This window comes from Nicrophorus vespilloides, unplaced genomic scaffold (assembly GCF_001412225.1).
Source record: "Nicrophorus vespilloides isolate i.1.1-1 unplaced genomic scaffold, Nicve_v1.0, whole genome shotgun sequence".
NCBI classification, from domain to species: Eukaryota; Metazoa; Arthropoda; class Insecta; order Coleoptera; family Silphidae; genus Nicrophorus; species Nicrophorus vespilloides.
The window spans coordinates 16,295-41,328 of record NW_017095894.1 but is presented as its reverse complement, the minus strand read 5'-3'; the positions used below and the strand labels follow the sequence as shown (position 1 = coordinate 41,328).

Sequence of the window (25,034 nt, the reverse complement as noted above, 5' to 3'; positions counted from 1 at the left end):
CCCCAAACATTCGGCTTTCATATGCATCTATTGGATTCATTCTACGTATTATAGTTTTCGAGAAAATCAATGAAATGTGAAAAGACTTCTTTTTTAAGCATTTTTTAAATTTTGAACGCGCATTACAGCCAAACGGATAAAACCACAGTAATATATCAATACTTGCCACATTCCCCAAACATTCAGCTTTCATATGCATCTTTTGGATTCATTCTAAGTATTATAGTTTTCCTGAAAATCAATGAAATGTGAAAATACTGCTTTTTCGAGCATTTTTTCAACTTTAAACGTGATTTATTCTCTGTACTTCAGTTTCCAATATGTGAAGACAACTTTATTTTATTGCCAGTGAAGAGAGTTGTTCACTCGAGTATATTTGTTGTTTGTCCCTAAGGCCTTCTCCCTTTTTCGCTTCAACGAATTTTTCCGTTGCTTGGAAAACTTCTTTTCGCTCCGATCGTAAACGAAACTTGTGTGTTTGAATGGAAAAACTTATATTATATTCCTCGACAAATTCCGTTGCCAGGACAACCAACAAAAGCTTTCATACAAATGGACACGCAATAACTTGGGTCAATGGATTCAGTAATCTATAATGTTGTAATAATCAATCAATTGCACATACTACAATATTGAATTCTATAAGTGAATATTAATGATTGAAATCTTAAGAATCACGGACGTAACACGAACACGAATTCTGTGTCACCATAGACACGTTTCCATAGCGATATTAGTATAATTTTGTTGAGCAAAATGCGTTCGAGGAATCCCAAAGTCACTATATTATTACACCTCAATATCTTCGGAGATTTAGTGCGTCGTAAATCACCAGAAATAGAAAAGAAAAATACTTGAGATGACTACTATAAATGAGAGTTGACATTGAGAAAAAGCGGTAGAGAGAAAGAGAGGATGCTGCTGATGCTACGACCCCGACCTCGACCACGACCTAAGCCAATAAAATACAGCCCGAGGAAAACCCGAAATTGTTAAAAAAAAAGTAATGAACTCTTAAGGCAAGAGAAAAAGACAACGATGAATTATGTAGCAAGCAAAAGTTGATACAACGAGTAATTGAAATGATCATTAGCGTAATTGCAAGCTAATGATAATGTCGAATAATCCAATTAGCCGTGTATTCAATGTGTTTAACCATAAAGGATAATTTCGAGCGAATAATTGAGAATAATTTCCAATACATGTATGTATACGTATTATAGCCAGGGAGCAACACTGACCAATCAATCAAATTCATCGATGAAAAACAAGTGAAGAGAGAGTGAGAGATACTCGTTAGGGTCTCTTTTTTGTTGCCTGTATTTTCTTCAATCAACTACGACTTTTGTAAATTTGAATAATTAATTGCAAGAAGCAACGACAACAAAAAAAAAACAAAGATCTTTAATTGTAGGTAAAAGTAGTTAGTAGTTGATGACATTGACGTGAAAACTGCGTGAAGCGCAAATCGATGATTCCATTGGTGGGAAATAATGAGAATCCGGGTTTAAATTCCCTCCTTCGTTGTATATATACGAAATATTATTAGTATACATTCCAATTATTTTTTTTTTCTATTTCTTGCATCAATTCCCACTAAACATCTTCTTGGTCGTTTCGTCTCTGAGTGAATGGGAATGAGGCAATTCCAGAGGCACCGCGTTTTTAAAGTCATTTGCCTTGGATTGTCTTCGGATTTGCATAAAATCTCCATAAGAAATTTACTCTTTCCATATTTAAAATCTATTTATTATGTTTTTTATGTGTGTATGTAATACTGGTGTAAAAAAAATGTACAAAAATGTTTTTTCTGTTGTTTTCTAGTAAGGACCGCTGATTCCTGCTGGTCCATAATTGGCGGTCGGTTTCTCTTGGACGCGATTCGGTGCGCTGACGGCCACATTGTTGTCGTACGCAGGAGAGCCGAATCTCACGTCGATCTTCGGATCTTCGATCGAGTGCACCAAGTCCTGGTGATTACCGACGACTTTGGCGCTGTCACCGCCGATCGAACCGTCCTGGATACTCTTCAACTTCTCTTCTGCCTCCTTCTGATTCCTGTACTTGACGAAGACGACCTCTGGTTCGGCGGCCGGTGCTTGCACTCCAGCAGGAACAACAATATCCTGCTGCTCTTCCGGTTTCTTCACCAAGACGTAAACCTTTGTCTTGCCAGCAGGCTGCTGCTGTTGAGCGATGTTGAAGTGTGGGATGATCCTTGAGTTGTAGGCTGGAGCTCTGATGTAGATGGTTTTGTCGCCTGCGGCTGCGGACGGTTGCACGTGAACCCTCACATGTGTTTGACCCAGATCCTCGGGAGCGTCGAAGAAGTAAGCGCTTTGCTTGCGGTAATGTTGCGGAGGAACGAATCCAGTGTAATGCGGGAAACCGGATGGAACTCCGTAACTGGTGGAGGCAAAGTTGACTTGTTGACTTGGAGCGTACGACGGAGCGCCCTGTTGAGGTAGGTAACTTCCTGCAGGAATGCCGCCCTCCCTGATCTTCAATCCGATGTCCGGTCTTGCTGCGACCAGCGACACGCACGCTGCAAACTACTTTCCCCCATTCATAACTCATCCTCGCTTCATAGTCTAAACTCTCATTATATTCTTGTTGGAGGCGAAGTGTCGTATTTGAATGAAAATAAAATAAACACTTTACCTCCAACTAAAAATATGCTACTTACCACTAGCAATTTGCTGCACATCTTTTGTGTTCGTTATCTAAACGCTTTCGCTTGATTACTTCCGAACTCACAACCCCACCCTATATATATACTCGTTCATGTGATGGTGATGAAGAAGGCAAAAGATGTCCAAAAACATCCGAAAAAAAAACAAAACCTCCTCCCACCATTGCGTGAACGTGAATCGCTTCTTCTTCTGTTACCAGGAATGTGTGCAAGGATGAATTGCATTCCAACGAATAATCAAAGTCCCCTTCGCCTCCCGTTCAAAAAAAAACACACACACAAAAGAAATTAAGTTTTTGATGATGTTTATTAATTTCTTATAAATCAAAGAAGACGAAACACGTTATTATTTGCTTCTTTTTACGTAATCTCTTTCACGCAACACGCGCGCTTGTTGCTCTTTCTTTTTGTGTTGTTAACTAACACCTGAAATCGATACGAAAACAATCGATTTAAATAACCAACGTACGACACTCGAGGGCGTTTGCCACTTATATGTAGTTCACTTAAGAATACAAAGTGCGACAACAATATAATAGATGATTAAGTTTACTCTAGTTCACACTAAATTTGCTATATGTTAAGTGCAACTTATCCAGTTGTATTTGCATTTCAAATTATCGTTTAATTAATAACAACTAAGACCATCTTTCTGAATAAGCAAACTTTGAAGATCGCTAATAATTAAATCCGCTTTGGCCGTAAAGTTCGGACGCGCAGAATATTAAATTGAGATCTGTAGCCGGAGACTAGTTTCCAACTAAATTGCGCCATGAGCATTCTCATAATTAAATAACTTTCGATTAATTAATATCTCGGTTGGTCCCATTTCTTCAAAATCATATACAGACGTACCTTCTCTCTATCTCTGTCTGTCTCTCTTCAGAAGCGCAACAAGTGTCGGCACTGGTCCTCCAGTTGCATGGCCTTTCTCGCACCGAACTCTCTCGCTCTGAGCGTCGCGACGTCGTCGTCGTTCACTTGCGTTAGTCGCGACGCCCGTGAAACTAACTGAAATTTATTTGTTTTCAGGATACGGCGTCGTTGGCAAGAACAGAACCCCGACCCCTCGCGGCGAAGGTGCAGAAGTGCGCGCGCGCTCGCTCGCTATTCCCGAGCGTCGCGACGCCTCTCTTTCGTAAATAGTTGTTCCGAAAGAAAAGTAATTAATCGCGCAAACCCGCGCTTCCGGCAAACGCGATTTAATTGCGTTCCACCGCACTTTACCCCAATTTACCCAAATCTATTTGTAATTAAATTACTTTCAGTTGCAGAAAGAAATTCAGTTTGGGAAAACTCACCTGAGAAATTTGCAAGTAACGACTTTCGTCTATCTGAAAATAAGAAAAATATAAATAGAGTTAGCTGGAAAACAAAGACAATTTGAAATTAATGTGGATGAAGATGTCGTTTTTGTTCTTGTTTCACAAGTAGGTCAGTACATGTTCGAACCGGATATTTGATACGCATTCCAAGTGAAGAAAGAGTCATGTTACGGGAATCGAATACACCGTTTTTTTTTTGCTGTTGTTGTTTATAATAGTTTCATAATTAGGTGATGGACCTTCAACTTTAAAGGTTAAAAGGTCTAGGTTGGACGCAGCCGCCGCCTACGACGAGACAAGGCAACTCGCACCATCAGCATCTAAAATGTAGTTAGTGTGTTAGTTATTTCGAAATCTTCTCTTTCGTTTCGAGGACGAATCTTCTATCGCTCTCATTCCAACAACTCTTTGTAATCGATTAATTAATTAATTTATTTATTTTTGTGTTCGTTTGGTCATTTTTCAAACAAACGGCGCACATTTTAAGACTTATCGTGTTGCTTTTACTCAGTAAAATGTTATGCGATAAGTGCGGTGCTTCGATAATGATTGAATTTGCATACAAATTGCTGTTAAAACGTACGTTTCTCTAACGAGCGAACCGAAACACATACACATACTGGCAACACGTGACAACAATATAATTGTTACAGTTAGGAGAGAAACACGCAAATGGAGAAGAGTACTTTCACATTAATTCGTTGCTAGGCTTTAATTGCACATAGCTGTAATTTGAATATCAACAATAACCATGACAACTATCTAACAACCCTAGAGAGTTGTCATTAGTTCGTCCTCTTTTATTTTATATTAATAATAACTGTCATTAGATTCGTAGCAACCATAGCATATCCTTGGTAACGAGTAATATAACGACGAAGCAAATTCTCAATTAGCTAATTGAGAATATTATGCAATTAGTAATTGATGGATTGTTGTTTCTTGCGAGCGCGCGTGCTTGATGTTGCGAAACGAATTCGAGCTGACTGTGATGGATGAAAAGAAAACAAAATAATTGCAGCGAAAGAAATTGATCATTTGTTTATCTTTTTTAGGGGTGAAGTGCGCAAGTGGAGGAGCTTTTCACCAGGTGTCTCATTAATTCGTCCATCTGGGATTCTGGAAGAAGAGGAGGAGATGGATGGTTGGATGGATATGGGGTGCGCTTTGAACGCAATCGATAGAACGCGACGTTTTCTGCGAGACGCAAGCGTCGCACGATCGATCGGTGCGCAGTTGGCGTCGCGACGCCGCTCGATTCGCGTCGCGGCCACCCCCTCGTGTGTATGTGTGTAGACGCCGCCAAAACACGCGAAGGGAGGAACGGATGACGACGACGACTACGAAGGAAGAATAAAACAAAAAGGGGCATGAAAGAGAATCATCGCCAATAGTCAACATCATCGTGTGCAGTGCATAAGGAATAGCAAGTGCATCCATTTCTGCAAGGTAAGCTTCGTCCAAGATAAGATAAGATTATCTATCAAGTACATGTTATCAATTATCTGAACAGGACAGTTCATATACACGCATATATATATTAATGAATGCACGTACACAGATGTTATAATCGTTAAAGTGTCGTTCAACTCTTTAGCGAATTTCGCGTTCCTCGAGAATTAGAAGTGAGCGTTCAAGGTTGGCTTCTTTTTTTTTCTTTTTCTCCTTCTCTCAGTCGCGGTTTCCTGCAATTCAATTGTCCCTAATGTCACGGCCCACCTGATGATGTATTTCATTGGTGATTGTAATGATTATGACGATGATGATGGTGATGTGTGCTATATGGATGTGTGCACTTGTATATATATATATAAATGAGCGCGCTTAGAGTCGTTCGATTGAGATGGTAGCGAACCGCCGACCGCATCGTTCGATATTTGACCCATGACACTTACACTTCGACGACGACGTTGATGATGATGATGATGGTGTTTAGTAGAGAGGATGTACGTGAAATGTAATCCTATTATCCTGTACGTCTATATGATGAGTAGTCACCTCACACATACAATTGTAGTAACAAAGCACACGCAGGTGAAACTTTTGTAAATGAAGCACTCTCACCGCCGTTCACCTCGACACTGAGCTAAAAAATTCCGCTTTGCTTTTGCCATTACAATTTTTGCAACTGTACTCTATTACCATCATCATTACTTTTGTTGCTATATTTGTATGTACGATTACATCATTGTACCGCTCTAGCAGGAAGTGCAACAATTGTTTCCAATTTCGAAAACAAAACAACAACAAGGAAGCAAGACCTCCCAGAAATTAATTATAGTTGTCCTGCTAACTATAATTAATTTCACACAAAATAGTTAATAATAGGGAGGTATTATTTGAAGAGTGAGAGAGAGAGAGAGAAAGGAAAGCGGTTAAAAACTTGCAATCTAGGTCATAAACTACTTGCGCTTCGTCGTTTCCTGCATTTCTTTTTCTCCTCGGAGAGAGAGTGCGAATTTAATTCGTCTGCAATTCGCGCGATCACCTCCATCCATTCAATTCTATTGTTACTAGTTATGTGAAATATGAAACGTATCGAATTGCCAACAACTCGTACAAGTTGTTACTTTGTTGCTCATCGTGTTTTTTTTTTTGAATAAATTGACTCTAGTCTACAGATGTATATGGAAAAGATGATGACGACGACGAAGATTGTGATTGAACATTTAAATGTGTAATTTAAAAGTTAACGCGCTAATAAGCGTAAATATTTGCACATGTAATCATTGCGTTCTTGACATTCACCAATCGCCGCCAATCAGTTTATAATTATTATAATTATATTTGTATTATTGCATTAAGTGTATCCGTTTCATGTACGTGTGTGTGTGTATGTATGAATTTGGCAAAATCGATAGACGGAAGATGAGGAGGACGAGGAGGAGTAGGACATGTGTTGGTGTGAACGAGAAGGGCGTTTGGTGGGCTCTTGCGCACATTGGGCAATGCGGGCAGCGCCTCCTCCGCAACCTCTGGGCAAAGTCGGAGGGCGGCTGTGTTCTCGTTGCCGTTGTCCGTTGTACTGAACAGAGTCCATCTGAATATGGAGCAAACGTTAAAACGGCTACCACAAAACGAACAGAACGAAGAAGTTGATGACGAAGAAGAACTTCGAGTCGCGTTCCACGATCGACTGAAACTCATTCGGATCTCTGTGAATTCGCTGCTCATCGAGAACGAGCAGAGCTACGGTAAACTGCTGAAGGAGGTGGAGGAGGCCAAGACGAAGACGAAGAAGTCGTGGAAGGATTACAGACGATTCAAGCGGTTCGACGTAGTGGCGGACGGTGCTGAGGGGGAGAAGCGTTTGATCAGTCCTGTTGCGGAGGAGGATCAAGACTACAAGTTCTACATACACAACGGGCAGATCTTCGACATCATCCACGAGGCCCATCTCGGCACCGGTCACGGCGGCAAACACAAACTGGAGCAGTACCTGAAAAGCAGATACGCGAACGTCACCAGGGAAGTGATCAAGATCTATCTGGATCTGTGCGCAGAGTGCAAGAAGAAACGCACTTCGGCGGCGGCAGCGCTCATCAGCACAGGCAACGAACGTCGTCGTCGACAGCAGCTGCAGCAACAACGACAAGTGGTTAAGAGACGATGTTCGTCATCGTCGATGATGAAAAGTGTTAAGGTCAAGGAGAGGCTGTATCGAGCGACTGTGGACATCGTCGATATGAGCGAGTCTGCGGACGGCGACAACAAGTACATCCTTCATTACGAAGACTGCAGCACCAAGTTCTGCCTGCTGCGTCCGCTGAAAACGATAGTTGCAGTCGAAGTGGCCTACAACTTGCTGGATATATTTTGCATTTTGGGCGCGCCCGGCTTGCTGCAATCCGCAGAAGACGGAGGACAGCTCGCATCGGACGTTATAGAGGAGCTGAAGATGATGTGGAGCAGCTTGAGTTGCGTGAGCCACGGTGGTTACAATCGCAACGGCAACGGCGATGACATCAAAGATTCGGTCGTGTCGTGGATGAGGGAAACGAATTCGACCAAGTGGAGCGAAGGATTGCGTTTCTGCCAATTGCGACGCAACATCTCTCCTGAATGCAGGCAAAGTCCGTACGAGGCGCTCATCCGCAGGAAACCGAAGAGACTTTACCAGGAGGATTCCAGCATCGTCGATGCTACCCGTAGTATGGAGCACGAGGAGATCGTCGTCGAACCGGACCTTCCGCACTTTTGTTCGATTCAGTCTAGCGAAATCATCCCGTGCTGCAACTGCAACAGGAAACCTGCAAAGATCAGGAAGAAATGATGGTGTGCCAAGTATATTTTATCGTGTTTTCCATAATTGTTGTTGAAACGTTCAATTCACTTGTAATATTTTTATAATTTTTGCAGATGGGTTGTTTGGGAGATTGCTGGGAGATTGGTCCGCCGCCGGATAGCATCTTGTTTCTGCCGCCGCCGCCGGTTCCTGCCTTCCTGCAGAACTCTCTGCCCGATCTTCTGGTCAGCAATACGACGTGCGTCTCGCCGCAGCTCTGCGAGGCCTGGCGCGAAACCGTCGGAGACATGGTCGGCGTCGGCGGAGCTGGAGGAGATTTCATCGAACTGCCGAGAAAAGGTTAGAGTCCACTCCAAACAACCTCGCTCCCATAACACTCGTCCATATCCCTTTGCTCTCTATCTCACCAAACTTGTTCTTTCTGTCTGTTTTTCCGTCTGGTCTTTGCGCGTCTGTCTGGTGATCTGTGCCGACGACGACGATGACATCGACGATACCGACACCCACCCAACCGATAGACGTGGAATCTTGGTCTGTTTCGAATATTGATGATACTTGGCTTCTAGTTCTTGTAGCTTCCTCCATTGGCGTCCTTCTGCTCGGAGCCCTGCTGGCCATGTTCCTGCTGAAGTGTAGAGAGTGAGTAGTATAAATATAATACATAAATGAGAGGAAAAAGGAGGAGAAGAAGAAGCAACAAATACTTATTAAATATATTATCAAACAGGATGAATATGTTCGGGAACAACGAATGTTCTATGCACGGAAGCCGCAACGAACGTCAAATGAAGAATCATCATCAGCAGCACGCGGAACGAGATCGAGAGTGCTCATCGGTGACGAACCTCAACGGCGGAGGTGGAGGAAACAACAAGCTTATCCATCCCGTAGACTCTGTACTGTACCATGGATCTGCGAGCGTCCATCCCGACAACAGGATGGTGTGGGCTGCGTTGACTCCACGCGGCACCCAACACTTCATCTCGGAGAACTATCCTGCCGACCATCTGATGGGAACCGGTGACTACGTCGAGACGGATGACCACTACGAGACCATCGACAATCTGCAAATCCAACCGGTTTACGCGTACAGCACCTACCAAAAAGGTTTGAGGCTGACCGCTACGGCTGCTGCCGCTGGACGTAGAGAAGATGGTAGTGTAGGCCGTGGCAGCAGCAGCAGCAGGACGCTGTTGTTGTTAGACGGACAGGCGAGTTTCGATAATTCTGGCTTCGTAGATTACGAGTACGAGGATCCGACGCCCCTCATCGAGAGCTACCAGATGAACGACATGGTCGATGGAGGTGGACATCAACTGCAACAGCAGCAGCAGCAGCATCTTCCTCATCATCACCAGCAGTATTCGATGTTAGGTAATACGGACATGAGGTGCGCTGCGACCTTCGGGGGCGGCGGATCGATGAGGCGGGCGGCGGCTGGGGCCGTTCCCATCGCAACCACTTATAGACCGCGCGTCTCCTCCCCGACCCGCATCGAGCACCCCAATCTGCCGCCACTCAATCTGTATCCGCACCAAGGCACCCTCAACAAGTCGTCGAACGCCGCCGCCGCCGCAGCAGCAGCAGCCGCCCATCATCATCCGAACCATCACAACCACCATAACCATCACAACAGTCACCAACAACAACATCATCACCATCACAGCAACAGCACGCTCATTGGTTACAGGAACGGCGGTGACACCCTACCCAAATACGCGTGCTAAATTCAATCCGAGACAACAATAACGTAATTAGCTGCAGCAAAAAATAGTTAGACTAGCATATTAGTATATGTATACAAGAAGTAGAAGAAATGATCAATCCAGAACACAGTCACACCCTTTTCTCTCCTCCACATTTGCAATTTGCAATTACGTTACTGCTACCTTATTTTAAGTATTTATTGATTTGCAATATTCATTAACCCTCAACCCTGCAATGCACATTTAAAGTATAACTTAATTGTATTGCGCTACGTACTCAACGAAAACATCTTTTTTTTATACATATATATATATATATATTTATTATATGTTTTCCTTGGTGAAATATAATAAACTTTTTCCTTTTTGTACGCCACCAATTTCATCAATCAATCAAACAATTGTTTTATCCTTTTCACATTTTCCAAACAATCTCAATTTGCACTTGGCAAAAAATATACAAGTATAAATAAACATAAATATATTAAAAATAAAATAATAAACAATTCACAAAATAAAAATAACAACAATCCTCAAAAAATATAAATAATATGTTGTAAACACATTCGATAAAAAAAACTGTAGTGATAAAAAAACGAAAAGAAATTCTATTCCAGTCTGCTGTTAGCAAGCAGTTTTAAGAGTATTCATTGTTGATTACATTTACTTCTTCTGTTCTTTTTTCCCTTCTTTTTGTGCATCTTCTTTGATTTCTGGACAATCCGCTCGGTTATGGTAAACGCAAAATGCACATGCTTGAAATAATCGATGAAATGTTTTTGGTTGTGCACTTCATCTTTGAGCTCGCCCAGCAATTTGGAGGTAAATTTCCCATGGTTTCGCTGAACTGTTTCATTATTGTGTGTCTTCTTCAGCCAGATGTCGTAGAACAGAATGAAGTAGAGCTTGCTGCAGTAGTACTCCAATTGATCTATGGCGGGCTGCACATGAGCCTTCTTTACGTAAGAGTCCAGCATGATTTGAATCCTGGCGTTATCATTTCTGCTGATGCTCAGCATCATGTCAACGAATTCTTTCATCAAGTAGCAGTGATTAATTTTGTAACAGTCCTGCAGTGTATGGTTGAACTGAAGCGGTTTGGCTGTTGCAGGATCATCATTGATTTTATAGTAGAAGCATTTTGGGTCTTCATCACCTGCACAAAAAAAAGACACAGACATCAGTAAGTAAGCGAATAAAATGTGGGAATGAACTATAGTTTTTTTACCACTGAAGACGAATAGAGAATCGGACGTTTCATCGCTTGATGTTGATGTGAATTCAACAGAGTTCAAACTGAACGATGCTGCATCATGGTCCTGAACTTCTGATAATTTATTGAAAAGGAAATCCCATTGCTTCTCCCTTTCCTCCATGTAGTTCTGACTGTACACAAAATTAATTGGATTCATTATGATGATGATGTTGATTATCTCCTATTCACTTCCTATCTTCTAAATAACTATGACCATGACTGACCACCATCGACGACCATTGAATACTTCTGCAACACATTCTGCAAGATAAACAAAGATTGTTTTTCAATCTGTAACGGATACTTCTTGGCGCGAACTATTTCAACACAACATAAACATCCTCTATTAGTTTACACTTGAACTAAAGATGTAACTGAAAAGGAAACTACCTACTACCTCTTTACATTCATCATCCATCCATCATAAACGTCCAATTGAACGCAGCATCTTTGCAACGCCTATTATGATCAGCAGATTGATAAAATTTAATTAGATTACGAATATAGCGGTTAATTGCAAATTTGAAAGTACATTGCGCGTTCCGCTAGATGGGGGTCATGCAGTTAACATAGGCAACCAGTTGGCAGGAAAGGAATAAATTTGAACTCGTGTATAAATAAACAGTTGTGTGTATATGTATTATGCAATTAATGGGATTTCCACGTCTCTTTCACCCACCCACCCTCTCTCTATCAAAAAAATAATGTATATAGTATATGTATAAAAAAATAAAATACAGTAACAGGTAAACTTTATCGCAGTTCGACCTTTTCATCAGATTGTTTGCTGCCATCGGTGGACGTCGTCATCGTCGTTGCTGCTGCTGTTGTTGTGGCTGTTGGTAGTGAAGGGTAGAGCTGCGGGTGGATTGGTGGACGGCCATCATTTTGCGATCGGATGATATTTTCGAAATTAACTAAACCGGCGGCTGCTGCGGTGACGACCTCATCGTCATCCGAAATCAACGAGGAATTTGAGTTTCTTACGTTTGGAGGATATCCGCTGCTCGTCGACGGTCCGGCGTAGTCCTGCTGCACCAGAGCACGTCCCGTCTGCTTGGCAGTCGACTTGGCAAACCCTTTGGGAGTGAAGAAACGAGCGTTGTTCCTGATGTTCCACACGTTGCCGACGGTGTTGAGTGTAGTGCCAGTCACCTCCCCGGCGGAATGTCCATATCTGCAACGTTCATGTTGTTGTTATTGACAAATGATGTTGTCGTACTTTCACTCACTTATGTTTGACGATCCTCACACTGTTTTCTTTGAGATTCGATCCGAGTATTGAGGCGGACGTCTCAAGACCCGTGTAGATCGTGCCGAAACCCTCGACGGCGCCGGCCGCCACCGTGAGGACGCCGTTGACCTTTGACGATGCTTCGGCCTCGCTCATGTTGAACCCTTTGCTCAGCAGTTTGGTGCCTTGACGCTGAATGTGAGGCGCAAGGAAGTGACCCAGTTTTGAGGTGGCAACGCCCAGCTTTTCCGCTGCAAAACGACAACAACAATTTAATACCATCGTTACAGAGCGACCTAGTGCATTACCAACGAATCCTGTCGCCTCGACGGCTTTACTGGTCGTCTTCTCTGCAATATGAAGCCCCTTGGAGACGTTCTCTGGAATCGTCGCCGTACTTGGCGCAGGTCTCATGCTGTTTAGAAGTTTCGGTGTTCCGTAGTTGAGCAAATCTCCTGTCTTCTGAGCGCCCCAGACGAGACCCTTCGAAATGTAATTGGCCCCGGTGAGGATGGTGTCTGCGGTAGCGGATCTCTGCTCCCTGCGAGCTCGACTCAACACCAGCTGATCATCTCGCTGCCCAATCTGCTTGACGACCCCATGAAGAAGACTCTCCAACAATTCGAGTACAATTTGATCCGCTTCCTCCGGCAAGATGAAAGCAACCGTCGACCCTAAAATCCAACTTTACTCATAACATCGATTCACGTTCACTGTGCAAAAACCAAACCCTCTCTCACCTTCGATATCCGAGTGCACATCGGGAAATATGAATGCCCTGTACTCTGTCCTGTAGCAAGGTGAGACGCCCGGCACCAATGGATAAGTCCAATTGCCGATTTGCAGAAAGGCTTTTGGTGGCGTTTCCTCATCACCTGCACAAAATTAAAAAAAAAATCTCAGCAATATATATAGAGAAATAATAGCTTTGAATTTACCATAGACTAAAGCGATATTCAAGGTCTGCGGCTCCGACGTGGAAATGACGATACCGTCCGCCGAGATGAAATATAATAGTACATTGTCATGGGTGAAGAGAATCTCTGCCGGTCCCTGCGGATTCACCTCCTGCATATTGTCCAGAGCTTCGGCGAGCTGCGTGTACGTGAAAACGGAACTGTTCGTAGACGAGGTGGCATCATCGTAGGTGGGTGGAGGCTCCTCGTGCCTGTATCCGGGCGAGGACGTTATTGAATTGATCCTCGCCAGAAGCTCGCCGCGGGTCTGCTTCATCTTCTGCACCATCTGGCATGCTGCAACCCATTTATCATCTGGACTCTCCGGACAAGTTATCACAACACTCAGGGCACTGTCTATCTTCTCTATGCCCTCCTTGTACTTTTCCACAGCCTAACGTACAAAAAACAATTAATCACAACAACAACAACCATGACAACAGACAGTAGATGCACTTACTCTGTTGGGGCTCTCGTTCTCCTCCAGACTGATTGCCTCCTGGATGACAAGGAAGGCCTCATCGTGGATGCTCTTCAGCTGTCTGAATTCGTGCGCCCAGATGGAATTTGCTGAAGCCCCGTTGCCCATGTCTATAGCGTTCAGCAATAAACAAAGCATCGGCGACAAGGAAAGATAGAAAAAAGAATCAATACACGCAAGCACGCACGCAATCACTTGGGGGGAATAAAAGTTAATAAACAGCTTCGACCTTTGCACCGAGGATTTTGTAATTAATTAAAAACAAAGAGACCGAGAGAAAAACAATCAATTTAATAAAGTGGAACAATGAACAAATTTTAATTGCGCTGCGCCGGTGTTTTTGTTTTTGTTTTTCTTTTTATAGTTGTTACTTTCAAATTTCGCGCGATGCCAACGTGACGCAAAGATACGATGATGTTGCGTAATTTGAGATAATTTCTTACGCAATACCTAACATCTTTATGTAATCACATTACTTGAAAGTCCGTGCGTGTCCGTATTATCAACGTGATTGGGGATGTTTAATTTTAGGCAATGATTCTATAGGAAATGAACTTGAAATGTGCTCGACATTCAAATCCGTTGGTAACGGAGATTCCCCTGGTCGTAATTTTACGATAATCCTGCAACATTATTGCAGGATTCCAACTTACCGCACGATCTTGAATGGGATTCAATGGGATTCGTCCTCTCGACCTCTTTCCAGAGATAATCGTTGTCGTAATCGCCTTTGATCGGATGGTTAACGTCGTGTAGGTTGGCATTTGGAAATCCACTGATCGGGGAATATTCTAGAATCAGTTTCCGTCTCTGTCGAACGTTAGGCCAAGATCGTCGGCGCCGTTTACATTTCTATTCATTCCATTGGCAGCACGTGAAGGAAGGAGCCGCGCCGAAATCAGAAGCGATCAGAGCAGAGCAGAGAGAAACGTTGTTTTCGTTGCAGTGTCGAAAAGGAAATAAATCGGGTTTATAGATATTATACACAATATACAAGAAGTAGGAAGCAAATAGGAAGATGTTGTCCGCCGCACGTGTACTCAGCCGCAAGGCATTGGACTGCTCCAAAGTGGGAAACAGAAACTTTTCGCAATTGATGAAAAACGTGAGTGTCGTCGTTCATTTTCCCCACATTGATCATGTTGCTGTTACGTAACGTTAAATCATTTTCCTCTCATCTCTCCATCAATCGAGAAGTTTCCAATTGGAATTCCGATTGGAAACGCGGCGACAAATGTTAGGTTATGCCCGATGGCCCGATGTCCGACCATTTTGCGTCGCGAGTTGCATCACACTTTTCAATTAGTGTTAACTTTTGTTTCTCGTTCCAGGCCAACTCTTCTGTGTACGCCGCCAACGCTAAATATGAACAAATCAGATTCAAGTAAGTTGTCACTTGTCTTCACCACCACCTAATTTACTTTAAAAAAAGGGGGTGGTGTTGTTGAACTTTTTGAATTCTAATAAGATGATGAATTTTGCAGGTCGGAGGGTGTCAAGGGTGCCGTCATCGGTATCGATTTGGGAACGACGAATTCTTGCGTGGCCGTCATGGAAGGCAAACAGGCGAAAGTCATCGAGAACTCTGAGGGCTCCAGGACGACCCCGTCCATCGTGGCGTTCAGCAAGGACGGAGAACGTCTGGTCGGTATGCCGGCCAAGCGTCAAGCGGTTACCAACTCTTCGAACACCTTCTATGCCACGAAACGTCTGATCGGCAGACGCTTCGATGATGCCGAGATCAAGAAGGACATGGACAACATCTCGTACAAGATCGTGCGCGCTTCCAACGGAGATGCCTGGGTGCAGGCAACCGACGGAAAGATGTACTCGCCCAGTCAGATCGGAGCGTTCGTGCTCATCAAGATGAAGGAGACGGCCGAGCAATATCTCAACGTAAAGGTGAAGAACGCCGTCGTGACGGTGCCAGCCTACTTCAACGATTCCCAACGTCAGGCCACCAAGGATGCCGGACAGATCTCCGGTCTGAACGTGCTGAGAGTGATCAACGAACCGACCGCTGCCGCCCTCGCCTACGGCATGGACAAAACCGAAGATAAAATGTAAGAACAACACTGACGACCACAAATATAACGACTATAACGTTTTTGTGTCATTTTTCAGTATCGCGGTTTACGATTTGGGCGGTGGAACTTTCGATATTTCCATCCTCGAGATTCAGAAGGGAGTCTTCGAGGTCAAGTCGACCAACGGAGACACGTTCTTGGGAGGCGAAGACTTTGACAACGTGCTCGTCAACCATCTGGTTTCCGAGTTCAAGAAGGAGCAAGGATTGGACGTCACCAAGGACCCGATGGCCATGCAGCGTTTGAAGGAGGCCAGCGAGAAGGCAAAGATCGAACTCTCGTCCTCCCTGCAAACCGATGTCAACCTGCCGTACCTGACGATGGACGCATCCGGACCGAAGCACATGAACCTGAAACTGAGTCGCGCCAAGTTCGAGAGTCTCGTCGGCGATCTGATCAAACGCACCATCTCGCCCTGCCAGAAAGCGCTCAAGGACGCCGAAGTCGCCAAGTCCGAGGTCGGAGAGGTCCTCTTGGTCGGTGGTATGAGCCGCATGCCCAAGGTACAGTCGACCGTGCAGGAGGTCTTCGGCAAGCAACCGAGTCGCGCCGTCAACCCCGATGAGGCTGTCGCCGTCGGAGCTGCCGTCCAAGGTGGCGTACTCGCCGGAGACGTCACCGACGTCCTCCTTTTGGACGTGACCCCGTTGTCGCTCGGTATCGAGACCTTGGGTGGAGTCTTCACCAGGCTCATCGGCAGGAACACCACCATCCCGACCAAGAAGAGTCAGGTGTTCTCGACCGCCGCCGACGGTCAGACCCAGGTGGAGATCAAGGTTCACCAGGGAGAGCGCGAGATGGCAGCCGACAACAAGCTGCTGGGACAGTTCACATTGGTCGGTATGCCACCAGCGCCTAGGGGAGTGCCCCAGATCGAGGTGACGTTCGACATCGACGCCAACGGCATCGTGCACGTCTCCGCCAGGGACAAGGGAACCGGCAAGGAACAACAGATCGTCATCCAATCGTCCGGTGGTCTGAGCAAGGACGAAATCGAGAACATGGTCAAGAACGCCGAGCAGTACGCCCAAGCCGATAAGGTAAAGAAGGACCGCGTCGAGGCCGTCAACCAGGCGGAGGGTATCGTCCACGACACCGAGACCAAGATGGACGAGTACAAGGATCAATTGCCCAAGGAGGAATGCGAGAAGTTGAAGGAAGAGATCGCCAAGGTGCGTGAGATGCTCGCCAAGAAGGACGAGATGGACCCTGAGGAGATTCGCAAGAGCATCAGCACGCTGCAACAATCCTCCCTGAAACTCTTCGAGATGGCCTACAAGAAGGTGAGATCTAATCTGATTAATTACAATCAATGAAACTAATATTTGTATTTTTTCCCACTCCGTTCCCAATTGAAATAATAGATGGCAGCAGACAGGGAGAGCAGCGGAAACGCGAGCGGCGAACAGACGACGACGGAGGAACCGCCCAAAGAGAAGAAGGAGGACAAGAATTAAAAAAAGTGTGCGCGTGAGCCTATAAAATAATGGTATGGTTAAATTACCGAACAGACTGGTTACATTTACTGCTATTTTTTTTTTGTTTTTTTTTAAATAAATTTAGTTTCTTACGTTGTTTTCTGTTGTGGCCGAACAAGCAAGGGAGCGTATGGAGGAGGAGTTGCTGATTGGGATGAGAGGCGGGGCACCATTTATTATTACCAGTGCAAACCCCGCCCATTCCACCAAGCGCGCCTCCCCTTCTCTTATCTAAATGTATATAATATATCGGAAGAGTCAGTAGTAGTACTAAATAGTAGTGAATGAGAAACAATGCATATATGTACTAGTAGTGAATAGAAATAGAGAGGAAATACAACACCTACCAACAGCCTAGCCCCCTAACGAAATTTGCAAACTATTTGTTATTATTTTTATGTGATGCAAATTTTATAAATTTGTTATTAAACTTTGCAGTGGGGGCGGCGGCGCCAAGAGCGAATAGAATAAATGGCAAACTCCACACCACACACACACCGACTTACACTCGACTAGTTTTTTTTTGTTATGTACAATTTTTATCTCGTAATTACGATATACAACCTATATTATTATTATATATTTTTTTTGTTATATAAAAGAAGGAAGAAAGATAGAAAGTACGTTGATAGGAGATAGATAAAAAGTGTTGTTTTTAAATGTCTATGAATATATTTCCTAGAAAACAATTTTAATCGAAATTCTTACATATATTATTAGTTGTTAATTCTCCTCATCAATACCACCTTCTATTCGCCAATCTATTTCCGTTTTCCCTTGAAATTAATTTTCTTGTTATTTCCGCCGCCCTTGTTTCGATACTTCTTGGGCTTCGACTTTGCCCGTTTCCTTTCCATCAGCTGTCGCTCCTTCAGGATCTGATCGGTGCTCTTCAGTTCCGATCTTCTCTTCTTGATTTTCACCTTTTCGTTGTGTCTCGCCCAATGCGTATTCGGTCGACCGCTCAAGAAATCGGTTTTCTTCGGTGCCTTTTTGCCCTTCTTGCCACCACCATCTGCAGCATCGTCATCATCGTCGTTGTCATCGGAATTTGCCGTCTGCTCGATTTTGTTCCTCTCCTTCCAATCCGCGTAGCGATTACTTTTGAACGAGGCCGGAATCCAAGCTCCGTGTTCAGTTTTGATTTTACGTCCATTCGCGTGCTGTAAAATTATAGTTACAATTATTGTCTGCTCGCTCTCTATCGTCGAGTGTATTTATTTATTTACCGGATCAATTGTGACCATCTTCTTGGTTTTCCTGTCCCACACCTTCTTTTGCCTGGCAAATTTCATCGCTTCATCGCTGTCACCGGTCAAATCCATTTGCGCTTTGCTCGCCTCCTTTTGGAAATTATTCACCACCAATCTAATAACAATATACAATTTACATTCACTCAATTTATAAATAACATTTCCAACTTACCCTTCTTCGGTGTGCCTGTCGCTCGGTGCGTACGGTATGTAATTCTCGTCCTTGATTATAGGCTTCTTGGCTTTCTTCTTCTTGTACAGATCGTCGATCTTGCGTTTCTTGGGTAAAATGACCTCGCTGAAGGCGCCCTCGATCTCCGCATTGTCGCTCTTCTGCAGCGAATTGACGACGAGCATTTCACCTTCCGCCTCGTCGGCTTTCCTCTTCTCCGCCTTCTTGTGGTAATTTTCGATCAGATTGTTGTGCTCGGATCTCTTCTGCCTCATGATGGCGCTCTCCTGCGTGTTCTTCTTGTCGGCCACCTCGAAGATCGTGCCGCGCGGCCTGTACGCCTTCATCTGCTCCAGCAGACTTTCCTTCTTCGTTTCCGCGACTCCGTCGACGGTCGTCATGAAGATCGGATGAATACCGCACGTGCCGAACGACATCTCCTTCACCTTCTTGTTGCTGTCTGTGGACGCGTTCGGTCTGCTCCTCAGATACTGCATGTAACCGTTCGTGGCAACCTGTTTCGTTCCCTCCAGATCGTTGTGATCCTTGTGCAGATTCAGCAGGGTGGTCAGTTGCTCTTCCAGAAGGGTCTGCGGGATGCGTCCGACATTTCCGTTCGGTTTCGTCGGACTCACCAATTCCAATGGTCTTCCCAAGAATAGCTGAAGATCCACCAAGTACGCGTACTCGTCGGGACCGACCAGAGAGTAGGCAGTACCGGACCGACCTGCTCTGGCGCAACGACCTGTTGTAAGAAAGAAACAAGATTAAAAACTTTAATTACTTACATTCCCAATTAAACGTATACGCACCAACTCTGTGCACAAACAACTTGGATTTTGCTGGGAAATTGTAATTGATAACGTTATCCAATTCGGGGATGTCGATACCGCGCGCCGCGACGTCCGTCACCACAAGTACGTCGACTTTCTTCGCAGTAAATTTGGCTGCATTGATCTTCCTGGCGGAAGCGTCCAAATTGGAAAAGATCATGGTGTTGCTTATGCCGACGAAATCTAAAATCTTCAAATTCAAAATTGTAAATAATCAAATGCATTCAATGATGTTGATACACTCACCTCACTGATGTAAGCCACATGATGTTTAGTTGCTGCAAAGACGACCGTCTGCTGATTAGCTTCGATGTGATTCATGAGGAGCACCAAAAGTGCAGCCATCTTCTCCTCGGATCTGACGCTAATGTAATACAATTGCAGAGTGTCCGGTAGTTTTGATTCCACGTCCAAACTGTAAGCAAAAGAGAGTAAAACCAATTGTATGTGATTAATGTTGTTTGTTTGTATAATTACCGAATTAGGACGGGATCCGTCAAACCTGCCTTGGAGAACTCGACAAGGACTTTGGGTAATGTGGCTGAGAACAGCAGAGTTTGCCTTGTATCAGGCAGTCTCTTGACAATTTCATTCAACTGCTCCCCGAAACCCATCTCAAACAGCCTGTCAGCTTCGTCGAAGACAATGTACTGCACACTGGACAATTTCAGGTCCATTTCAACGCAGACATGAAGGAATCTTCCTGGCGTCGCCACAATGATGTCAGGATTGCCGTGGATAACTGAGAACTGCTGCTCCATGGAATCACCTCCGAGGATGACGGCAGCTCTGAGGTCAGTGAATTTGCCCAAATCCCTGATGAATTTCAGCGTCTGCAGCGCCAACTCTCTTGTAGGTGAGAGGATGACTGCTCTCACACCGTTCACAGCACTTCTCACTTTCAGCTTCTCGAACATGGGCAACAGGAAGCAGGCGGTCTTACCGCTGCCCGTCCTCGCCATGGCAACAACATCTCTACCCTCCAAGACGAGTGGAATCGTCTTCCTCTGGATCGGCGTTGGGATTTTGTATCCTCTCGTCTTGACCGCTCTCAGCACGTTGAAATCCAGTCCCATCGACTGGAAGCCGCCCGACTTTTTCGACGCCTTCTTCTTGACCTCATCGTACTGCGCCCTGTCCACCTCGTCCACAGAATTTGGATCTGCGAATCCAGGTAAATCGACCATCTTCTGCTACTGCTGCTGCTGTTGCACTATATTTTAGGTTAAGCTATCTGATTTGACATGTGTTTGAGGAAAACAACAACGTGAAGTTTGTCGCTGAAAGCAGTTTAATAAACTTGACAAAAATTAACAATTGAGAAGGGCTCGCAATTGCTGCAACCCGCTTTCCGCAGCTCGAATGTATAATTGCAACGCATCGATTTTCCCTTCCAAATACGCAATCTCCTTTTCGTCCTTCGAATCGGAACCGGACTGCGACTGTTTTGAATTGACTGGTGAAGTGGGTGAAGCAGCGATGATGAACTTTTCCATATCATTTCCGTACTCAATTTGCAGCATCTCCAATGTCTTTGTCTTCTCGTTAATCTCAATTGACTGTGATAGTACTTTATCTTTGTAGCCTTTCAATGACGTTTCTGCGATGCAACAGTTTACACTCAACTCGGCAACTTCAGCTCTCAGACTTTTGACTTTCTCAGAATCGCACCGATTCATCTCTTCCGCTTCCTTCAAAAGTCCCTTAGTTTCAATGCCAGATGATATAAGATACACGTACTCGTCGTGCTCCAATTTTCTGGCCTTTGATTCTTCGTTCAATCTGTGCAATTCATCAGCCAGATTCATCTCGCTCGCTGTGTTCAATTTCGAATTTTGTTGCAATCTAGCAGTTGTACCAACATTTCAGTAATAAAAGTGCCTATATATATCAAAAGCCAAGGTTATTTTTTCAATTCAAACAATCAATAGTGATTTGTTTCATCAGCTGATTTAACTTGTAATATGGCGGTCAATGTAAATTGTTTCTGAACAATTTCCAGAGTTTACTACAGTTGTTGTTGTTGTTGTTGTGCGCGAAACATCAGATCATGCCTTGCTGGTATTACGACAAGAAGGAGTTGCGGAATACTCCTTCGAAACTGGACGGAATCAGTTACGAAACTGAGATGAGATACAGGAAGGAAGGTGAGCGTTTTCGATCGATATTCTTACGAGAGGTTAGTTTTCTAAACAAACGAAATGCTAAAACAGGTGCCAGATTCATCAAGGAGACTGGATCGAAAATGGATCTGGGATACAACACAATGGCAACTGGGATGATCTACTTCCATCGCTTCTACATGTTTCATTCCTTCAGACAGTTCCCAAGATACGTGACAGCATGCTGCTGTCTGTTCCTTGCCGGGAAAGTGGAGGAGACTCCGAAGAAATGCAAAGATATCATCAAGACTGCAAAGAGTCTTCTCTCTGACCAGAAATTCCAGACGTTCGGGGAAGACCCCAAGGAGGAGGTGATGACGCTGGAGAGAATCCTGCTGCAGACCATCAAGTTTGACTTGCAAGTGGAGCATCCGTACTATTATCTGCTGAAGTATGCAAAGTGCTTGAAGGGAGATAAGACAAAGCTGCAGAAGATGGTGCAGATGGCTTGGACGTTCGTCAATGACAGTCTTTGCACGACGCTGGCTCTGCAATGGGAACCGGAGATCATCGCCGTCGCTCTGATGTATTTGGCATGTAAGTTGAGTCAGTTCGAGGTCGTTGATTGGATCGGGCGCACCTCGAAGCATCTCAGATGGTGGGACATGTTCGTGGAGGACGTGACCATGGATCTGCTCGAGGATATCTGTCACCAGGTGCTCGATCTGTATCAGTCGTCATCGTCGACGGCGCCGGAAAGTCCGCCGTTGGCGCCGAGGGCGGCGCAGGGTTCGCACACTCCCATCAAGGGGTTGGTGACGAGCAACGGGCAGGAAAAGATGGACGTCGATTCGTCGACGACGGTGGCGTCACAGCTCACGTGTGCGATGAAGCAGCAGCAACAACAACCCGCGATGCCGCCGGACGCTCCGCCCTATCCGTACAACACGTTACCGCCCTATCCGTATCCGGCGCCCACGCACATCGCCCCGCCCCCTGGACCGCCGCACATGTCCGGTCCGCCTCCGCCCATGGTCTTTCCCACATATCCCCCGGGATTTCCACCGATTCCGCCACCGAACGCGGCCGCTTCGGGATTCTACGCAAACCCCCCGAATCCAAATCCGAACCTCCCGCCGCCCCACAGACCGCCATATTTCAAGTAAACAAACTATGTTTGTTTCTCTCTCTCTCTCATTATTTTTATATATATATATATACATATAGAGATATTTATGCATGCATGTATGATGATGATGATAAATAGATGATAATGATAAATAGCTCAGTTTAGAATGTTGATCTAGACGACAAACTCGGCGGCATGCAGGAATTAGTTGATGTTGTTGTAAATTAACTTTTATTATCAACAGGTAAACAGTAATAATAATAAATAGCTCTCGCCTCTCCTTGAAATGTTTCTTTGAAAGATGCGCTAAGAGGTTTTTTTTTTTAATCACGCTATCGACGGTCTGGATCGAAAAGACAAAATCATCGTAGATCATAGAAAAGAATACAATACAAGTTGTTGTTGTTCTGATCGACTAGTGGTGTTGCTGCAGCGCTTTGATTTTGGCCTCCAGACATTGGACCCGGTTCACCAGTTTATCCCTGATTTTGTATTCGCTGTGCGGCACGTGGATGATGCGATAACCCTTCGACTCCAACAGTCTTCCTGCAAGCACGTTCACGCCCGTCAACTCGACGCGGCCGCGACACATGTCGTTGTAATCGTCGGCGAGGAAGGCGACCCTTTACCAAAACAGAAACAACAATCAATCGATCAACAACAAAAGGAGATAATATCAGTTTCTTACTTGGTATAATCTTCGGGACTCTTCTCGTATTTATCGAAGGAAACTGGATTACACTTTTTATCGATCACACATTCGGCATCTGCAAATTTAAACGATGATGAATCGAGCGCGACTAAATAACGAATGTTTGTTTGTGAATACCGATGTAAAAACCCATTCCGGTGTTCACGTTCGATCTGATGTAGTTCTCGGACTGGACGAGACTCTTCAGCGAATCGAGCATCGAATTAACGAGCGCATCCTTATCTTTCGAACGAGGCGGCTCCACTTTTAGGAGATCCGAATCGTCGGGAATGCACGGTCCCGCGTACTCTGACGAAAGCGTCTTCGCCGCCGCATTGATATTGAGCAGCTTCATCTCGCTGGATTTCGAAAGGCTCTTCTCATCTGTAGATAATAATTTTGAAGCAAATGCAGATATAAAATCACAGTTTCTACATTACTTTGAACTTCGGATATGAATGAATCGGATAGGACGCTAGAGATGTGCTCGTGCGTGGCTTTCTTCAGAAGAACCAGCGACCACACAAAGTCCAACCAGACGGAAGGTTTCGGCGCTTCGATCGTCGTCAATTGCGGAATCAATTTCTGTACGAAAAAATAAAATCAATTAAGTAATTATTGCGAATGTTTGGTTGATCGTCACTCACGTCAAACAATTCTTCGGCGTTGCTAGGTTTCGAGTCGAGGACGGCCATGGTGAGGAACAGTGCGAATCCATCCGGCGGCCTCATCAACTCTTGATTGGTCATCATCCAATTGCACAGAGAATCCAATAGACCATCTAAAATATGCATTATTATTATTACGATTACGATCGAAGCGAAACGTTTATTACCTGTTTCTTTGTACTTCAACAGTCCTATGCTGGTGACGATTGAACCGATTACGGCGCTCTTCCTGAAATCCTCATTCAAACCTTTGATAATATCAGCGCCGATTCTCGTCAGCAGATTCTCATCGGGGAAATTCAGTACGCACATGCTGAACAGCAAATCGCTGCACTGCTTCAGGTTCAACGTGTCTTTGCAGCAGGTGATGTTGTACGAGAGCGATCTCAGCAAAGTGGTGGATCGTCGTTTCTTGCTAGCCAAAGTTTGCATCACCTAAACACAATGATAATTAAACAAACAGATATGAAAACATTCCTTGATATTCACCTTGACCATTTGCGGTAGCGTAATACTGGCAACCAATTTAGCAGCTTCGTCGTCCGCTGTAACGTTCATAATAGTGGAAAGATCCTCGCTGCGTTGCACCAAATTGAGGCGTACGTTTTTACCAGCCGCCGCCGCCGCCGACGACGACGATGCGGCCACCCCCGACGGCTTCGTCAGCACTTTGCACAGTCTAATGAATCTGGGATCACTCTCGAAATCGGATAACTTTATCTTGTT

At 44.6% G+C, this 25,034-nt stretch overlaps 9 protein-coding genes across 12 annotated transcripts in view; 4 read left to right on the top strand and 5 right to left on the bottom strand.

Moving 5' to 3' along the window:
* Nucleotides 1–1,820: 1,820 nt before the first annotated feature.
* LOC108567630 lies at nt 1,821–2,716 on the bottom strand. The gene is made up of 2 exons (XM_017928222.1): nt 2,687–2,716; nt 1,821–2,552 (listed from the first exon to the last, which is right to left on the bottom strand). The coding sequence occupies exons 1-2, from the start codon at nt 2,705–2,707 to the stop codon at nt 1,821–1,823; spliced, it is 753 nt and encodes a 250-aa protein (XP_017783711.1). The 5' UTR covers nt 2,708–2,716.
* A 2,373-nt stretch (nt 2,717–5,089) lies between these two features.
* LOC108567751 lies at nt 5,090–10,275 on the top strand. Of its 3 annotated transcripts, none has more exons than XM_017928416.1 (5): nt 5,090–5,466; nt 8,377–8,602; nt 8,830–8,902; nt 8,991–9,418; nt 9,503–10,275. In XM_017928416.1, exons 2-5 carry the CDS (start codon nt 8,377–8,379, stop codon nt 9,988–9,990), a joined length of 1,215 nt encoding a protein of 404 aa, XP_017783905.1. In that variant the 5' UTR covers nt 5,090–5,466; the 3' UTR covers nt 9,991–10,275. The 3 variants fall into 3 exon arrangements, with proteins under 3 accessions (XP_017783905.1, XP_017783888.1, XP_017783897.1); XM_017928399.1 differs by having other exon boundaries at nt 8,782–8,902; XM_017928408.1 differs by having other exon boundaries at nt 5,095–5,466; nt 8,782–8,902; nt 8,991–9,370; nt 9,503–10,274.
* LOC108567623 (KRAB-A domain-containing protein 2-like) lies at nt 7,064–8,290 on the top strand. Its single transcript, XM_017928209.1, has one exon. It carries the CDS (start codon nt 7,064–7,066, stop codon nt 8,288–8,290), a length of 1,227 nt encoding a protein of 408 aa, XP_017783698.1.
* A 232-nt stretch (nt 10,276–10,507) lies between the features above and the next one.
* LOC108567703 lies at nt 10,508–11,875 on the bottom strand. Its single transcript, XM_017928318.1, has 2 exons — nt 11,198–11,875; nt 10,508–11,125 (listed from the first exon to the last, which is right to left on the bottom strand). Exons 1-2 carry the CDS (start codon nt 11,379–11,381, stop codon nt 10,617–10,619), a joined length of 693 nt encoding a protein of 230 aa, XP_017783807.1. The 5' UTR covers nt 11,382–11,875; the 3' UTR covers nt 10,508–10,616.
* Nucleotides 11,876–11,959: 84 nt separating this feature from the next.
* Nucleotides 11,960–14,639, bottom strand: LOC108567655 (protein spartin). 2 transcript variants are annotated; one of them, XM_017928266.1, is made up of 7 exons: nt 14,549–14,639; nt 13,875–14,005; nt 13,397–13,808; nt 13,199–13,333; nt 12,767–13,132; nt 12,457–12,709; nt 11,960–12,401 (listed from the first exon to the last, which is right to left on the bottom strand). In XM_017928266.1, the coding sequence occupies exons 2-7, from the start codon at nt 14,001–14,003 to the stop codon at nt 11,978–11,980; spliced, it is 1,719 nt and encodes a 572-aa protein (XP_017783755.1). In that variant the 5' UTR covers nt 14,004–14,005; nt 14,549–14,639; the 3' UTR covers nt 11,960–11,977. The 2 variants fall into 2 exon arrangements, with proteins under 2 accessions (XP_017783755.1, XP_017783747.1); XM_017928258.1 differs by lacking the exon at nt 14,549–14,639 and having other exon boundaries at nt 13,875–14,508.
* A 124-nt stretch (nt 14,640–14,763) lies between these two features.
* Nucleotides 14,764–17,823, top strand: LOC108567647 (heat shock 70 kDa protein cognate 5). The gene is made up of 5 exons (XM_017928245.1): nt 14,764–15,000; nt 15,227–15,279; nt 15,380–15,958; nt 16,020–17,265; nt 17,347–17,823. The coding sequence occupies exons 1-5, from the start codon at nt 14,914–14,916 to the stop codon at nt 17,437–17,439; spliced, it is 2,058 nt and encodes a 685-aa protein (XP_017783734.1). The 5' UTR covers nt 14,764–14,913; the 3' UTR covers nt 17,440–17,823.
* Nucleotides 17,824–17,976: 153 nt separating this feature from the next.
* LOC108567637 (ATP-dependent RNA helicase DDX54) lies at nt 17,977–20,972 on the bottom strand. The gene is made up of 6 exons (XM_017928234.1): nt 20,196–20,972; nt 19,965–20,133; nt 19,698–19,908; nt 18,886–19,630; nt 18,690–18,828; nt 17,977–18,623 (listed from the first exon to the last, which is right to left on the bottom strand). Exons 1-6 carry the CDS (start codon nt 20,903–20,905, stop codon nt 18,222–18,224), a joined length of 2,376 nt encoding a protein of 791 aa, XP_017783723.1. The 5' UTR covers nt 20,906–20,972; the 3' UTR covers nt 17,977–18,221.
* A 687-nt stretch (nt 20,973–21,659) lies between these two features.
* On the top strand, nt 21,660–23,229 carry LOC108567670 (cyclin-K). Its single transcript, XM_017928277.1, has 2 exons — nt 21,660–21,865; nt 21,932–23,229. The coding sequence occupies exons 1-2, from the start codon at nt 21,769–21,771 to the stop codon at nt 22,984–22,986; spliced, it is 1,152 nt and encodes a 383-aa protein (XP_017783766.1). The 5' UTR covers nt 21,660–21,768; the 3' UTR covers nt 22,987–23,229.
* LOC108567712 (protein TBRG4) overlaps nt 23,164–25,034 on the bottom strand; it is a 2,384-nt gene continuing 513 nt past the window's right edge. Inside the window, 7 exon segments of the mRNA XM_017928329.1 lie at nt 23,164–23,572; nt 23,638–23,716; nt 23,779–24,024; nt 24,081–24,225; nt 24,288–24,421; nt 24,476–24,743; nt 24,798–25,034. The exon segment at nt 24,798–25,034 is cut by the window's right edge and continues 4 nt beyond it. Of these exon segments, the coding sequence (XP_017783818.1) occupies nt 23,365–23,572; nt 23,638–23,716; nt 23,779–24,024; nt 24,081–24,225; nt 24,288–24,421; nt 24,476–24,743; nt 24,798–25,034 (1,317 nt within the window). The 3' untranslated portion in view covers nt 23,164–23,364.

Excerpts from the sequence above, each read along its gene's own strand:
- LOC108567630 (XM_017928222.1), bottom strand. The coding sequence starts at position 2,707 with ATGTGCAGCAAATTGCTAGTG. Across the intron at positions 2,553-2,686 it reads TGTGCAGCAAATTGCTAGTG|TTTGCAGCGTGCGTGTCGCT; the intron begins GTAAGTAGCATA and ends GGGGGAAAGTAG.
- LOC108567623 (XM_017928209.1), top strand. The coding sequence starts at position 7,064 with ATGGAGCAAACGTTAAAACGGCTACCACAAAACGAACAGAACGAAGAA.
- LOC108567751 (XM_017928399.1), top strand. The coding sequence starts at position 8,377 with ATGGGTTGTTTGGGAGATTGCTGGGAGATTGGTCCGCCGCCGGATAGC. Across the intron at positions 8,903-8,990 it reads TTCCTGCTGAAGTGTAGAGA|GATGAATATGTTCGGGAACA; the intron begins GTGAGTAGTATA and ends ATTATCAAACAG. Across the intron at positions 9,419-9,502 it reads CGCTGGACGTAGAGAAGATG|ATTACGAGTACGAGGATCCG; the intron begins GTAGTGTAGGCC and ends CTGGCTTCGTAG.
- LOC108567703 (XM_017928318.1), bottom strand. The coding sequence starts at position 11,381 with ATGAATCCAATTAATTTTGTGTACAGTCAGAACTACATGGAGGAAAGG. Across the intron at positions 11,126-11,197 it reads TTCTCTATTCGTCTTCAGTG|GTGATGAAGACCCAAAATGC; the intron begins GTAAAAAAACTA and ends TTTTTTGTGCAG.
- LOC108567655 (XM_017928258.1), bottom strand. The coding sequence starts at position 14,033 with ATGCTTTGTTTATTGCTGAACGCTATAGACATGGGCAACGGGGCTTCA. Across the intron at positions 12,710-12,766 it reads CGAGGCGACAGGATTCGTTG|CGGAAAAGCTGGGCGTTGCC; the intron begins GTAATGCACTAG and ends GTCGTTTTGCAG. Across the intron at positions 12,402-12,456 it reads GTGAGGATCGTCAAACATAA|ATATGGACATTCCGCCGGGG; the intron begins GTGAGTGAAAGT and ends TGAACGTTGCAG.
- LOC108567647 (XM_017928245.1), top strand. The coding sequence starts at position 14,914 with ATGTTGTCCGCCGCACGTGTACTCAGCCGCAAGGCATTGGACTGCTCC. Across the intron at positions 15,001-15,226 it reads TTTCGCAATTGATGAAAAAC|GCCAACTCTTCTGTGTACGC; the intron begins GTGAGTGTCGTC and ends TTCTCGTTCCAG. Across the intron at positions 17,266-17,346 it reads TCGAGATGGCCTACAAGAAG|ATGGCAGCAGACAGGGAGAG; the intron begins GTGAGATCTAAT and ends TTGAAATAATAG.
- LOC108567637 (XM_017928234.1), bottom strand. The coding sequence starts at position 20,905 with ATGGTCGATTTACCTGGATTCGCAGATCCAAATTCTGTGGACGAGGTG. Across the intron at positions 19,909-19,964 it reads ATGTGGCTTACATCAGTGAG|ATTTTAGATTTCGTCGGCAT; the intron begins GTGAGTGTATCA and ends TTGAATTTGAAG. Across the intron at positions 18,829-18,885 it reads GACAGGCACACCGAAGAAGG|ATTGGTGGTGAATAATTTCC; the intron begins GTAAGTTGGAAA and ends TATTGTTATTAG.
- LOC108567670 (XM_017928277.1), top strand. The coding sequence starts at position 21,769 with ATGCCTTGCTGGTATTACGACAAGAAGGAGTTGCGGAATACTCCTTCG. Across the intron at positions 21,866-21,931 it reads GATGAGATACAGGAAGGAAG|GTGCCAGATTCATCAAGGAG; the intron begins GTGAGCGTTTTC and ends ATGCTAAAACAG.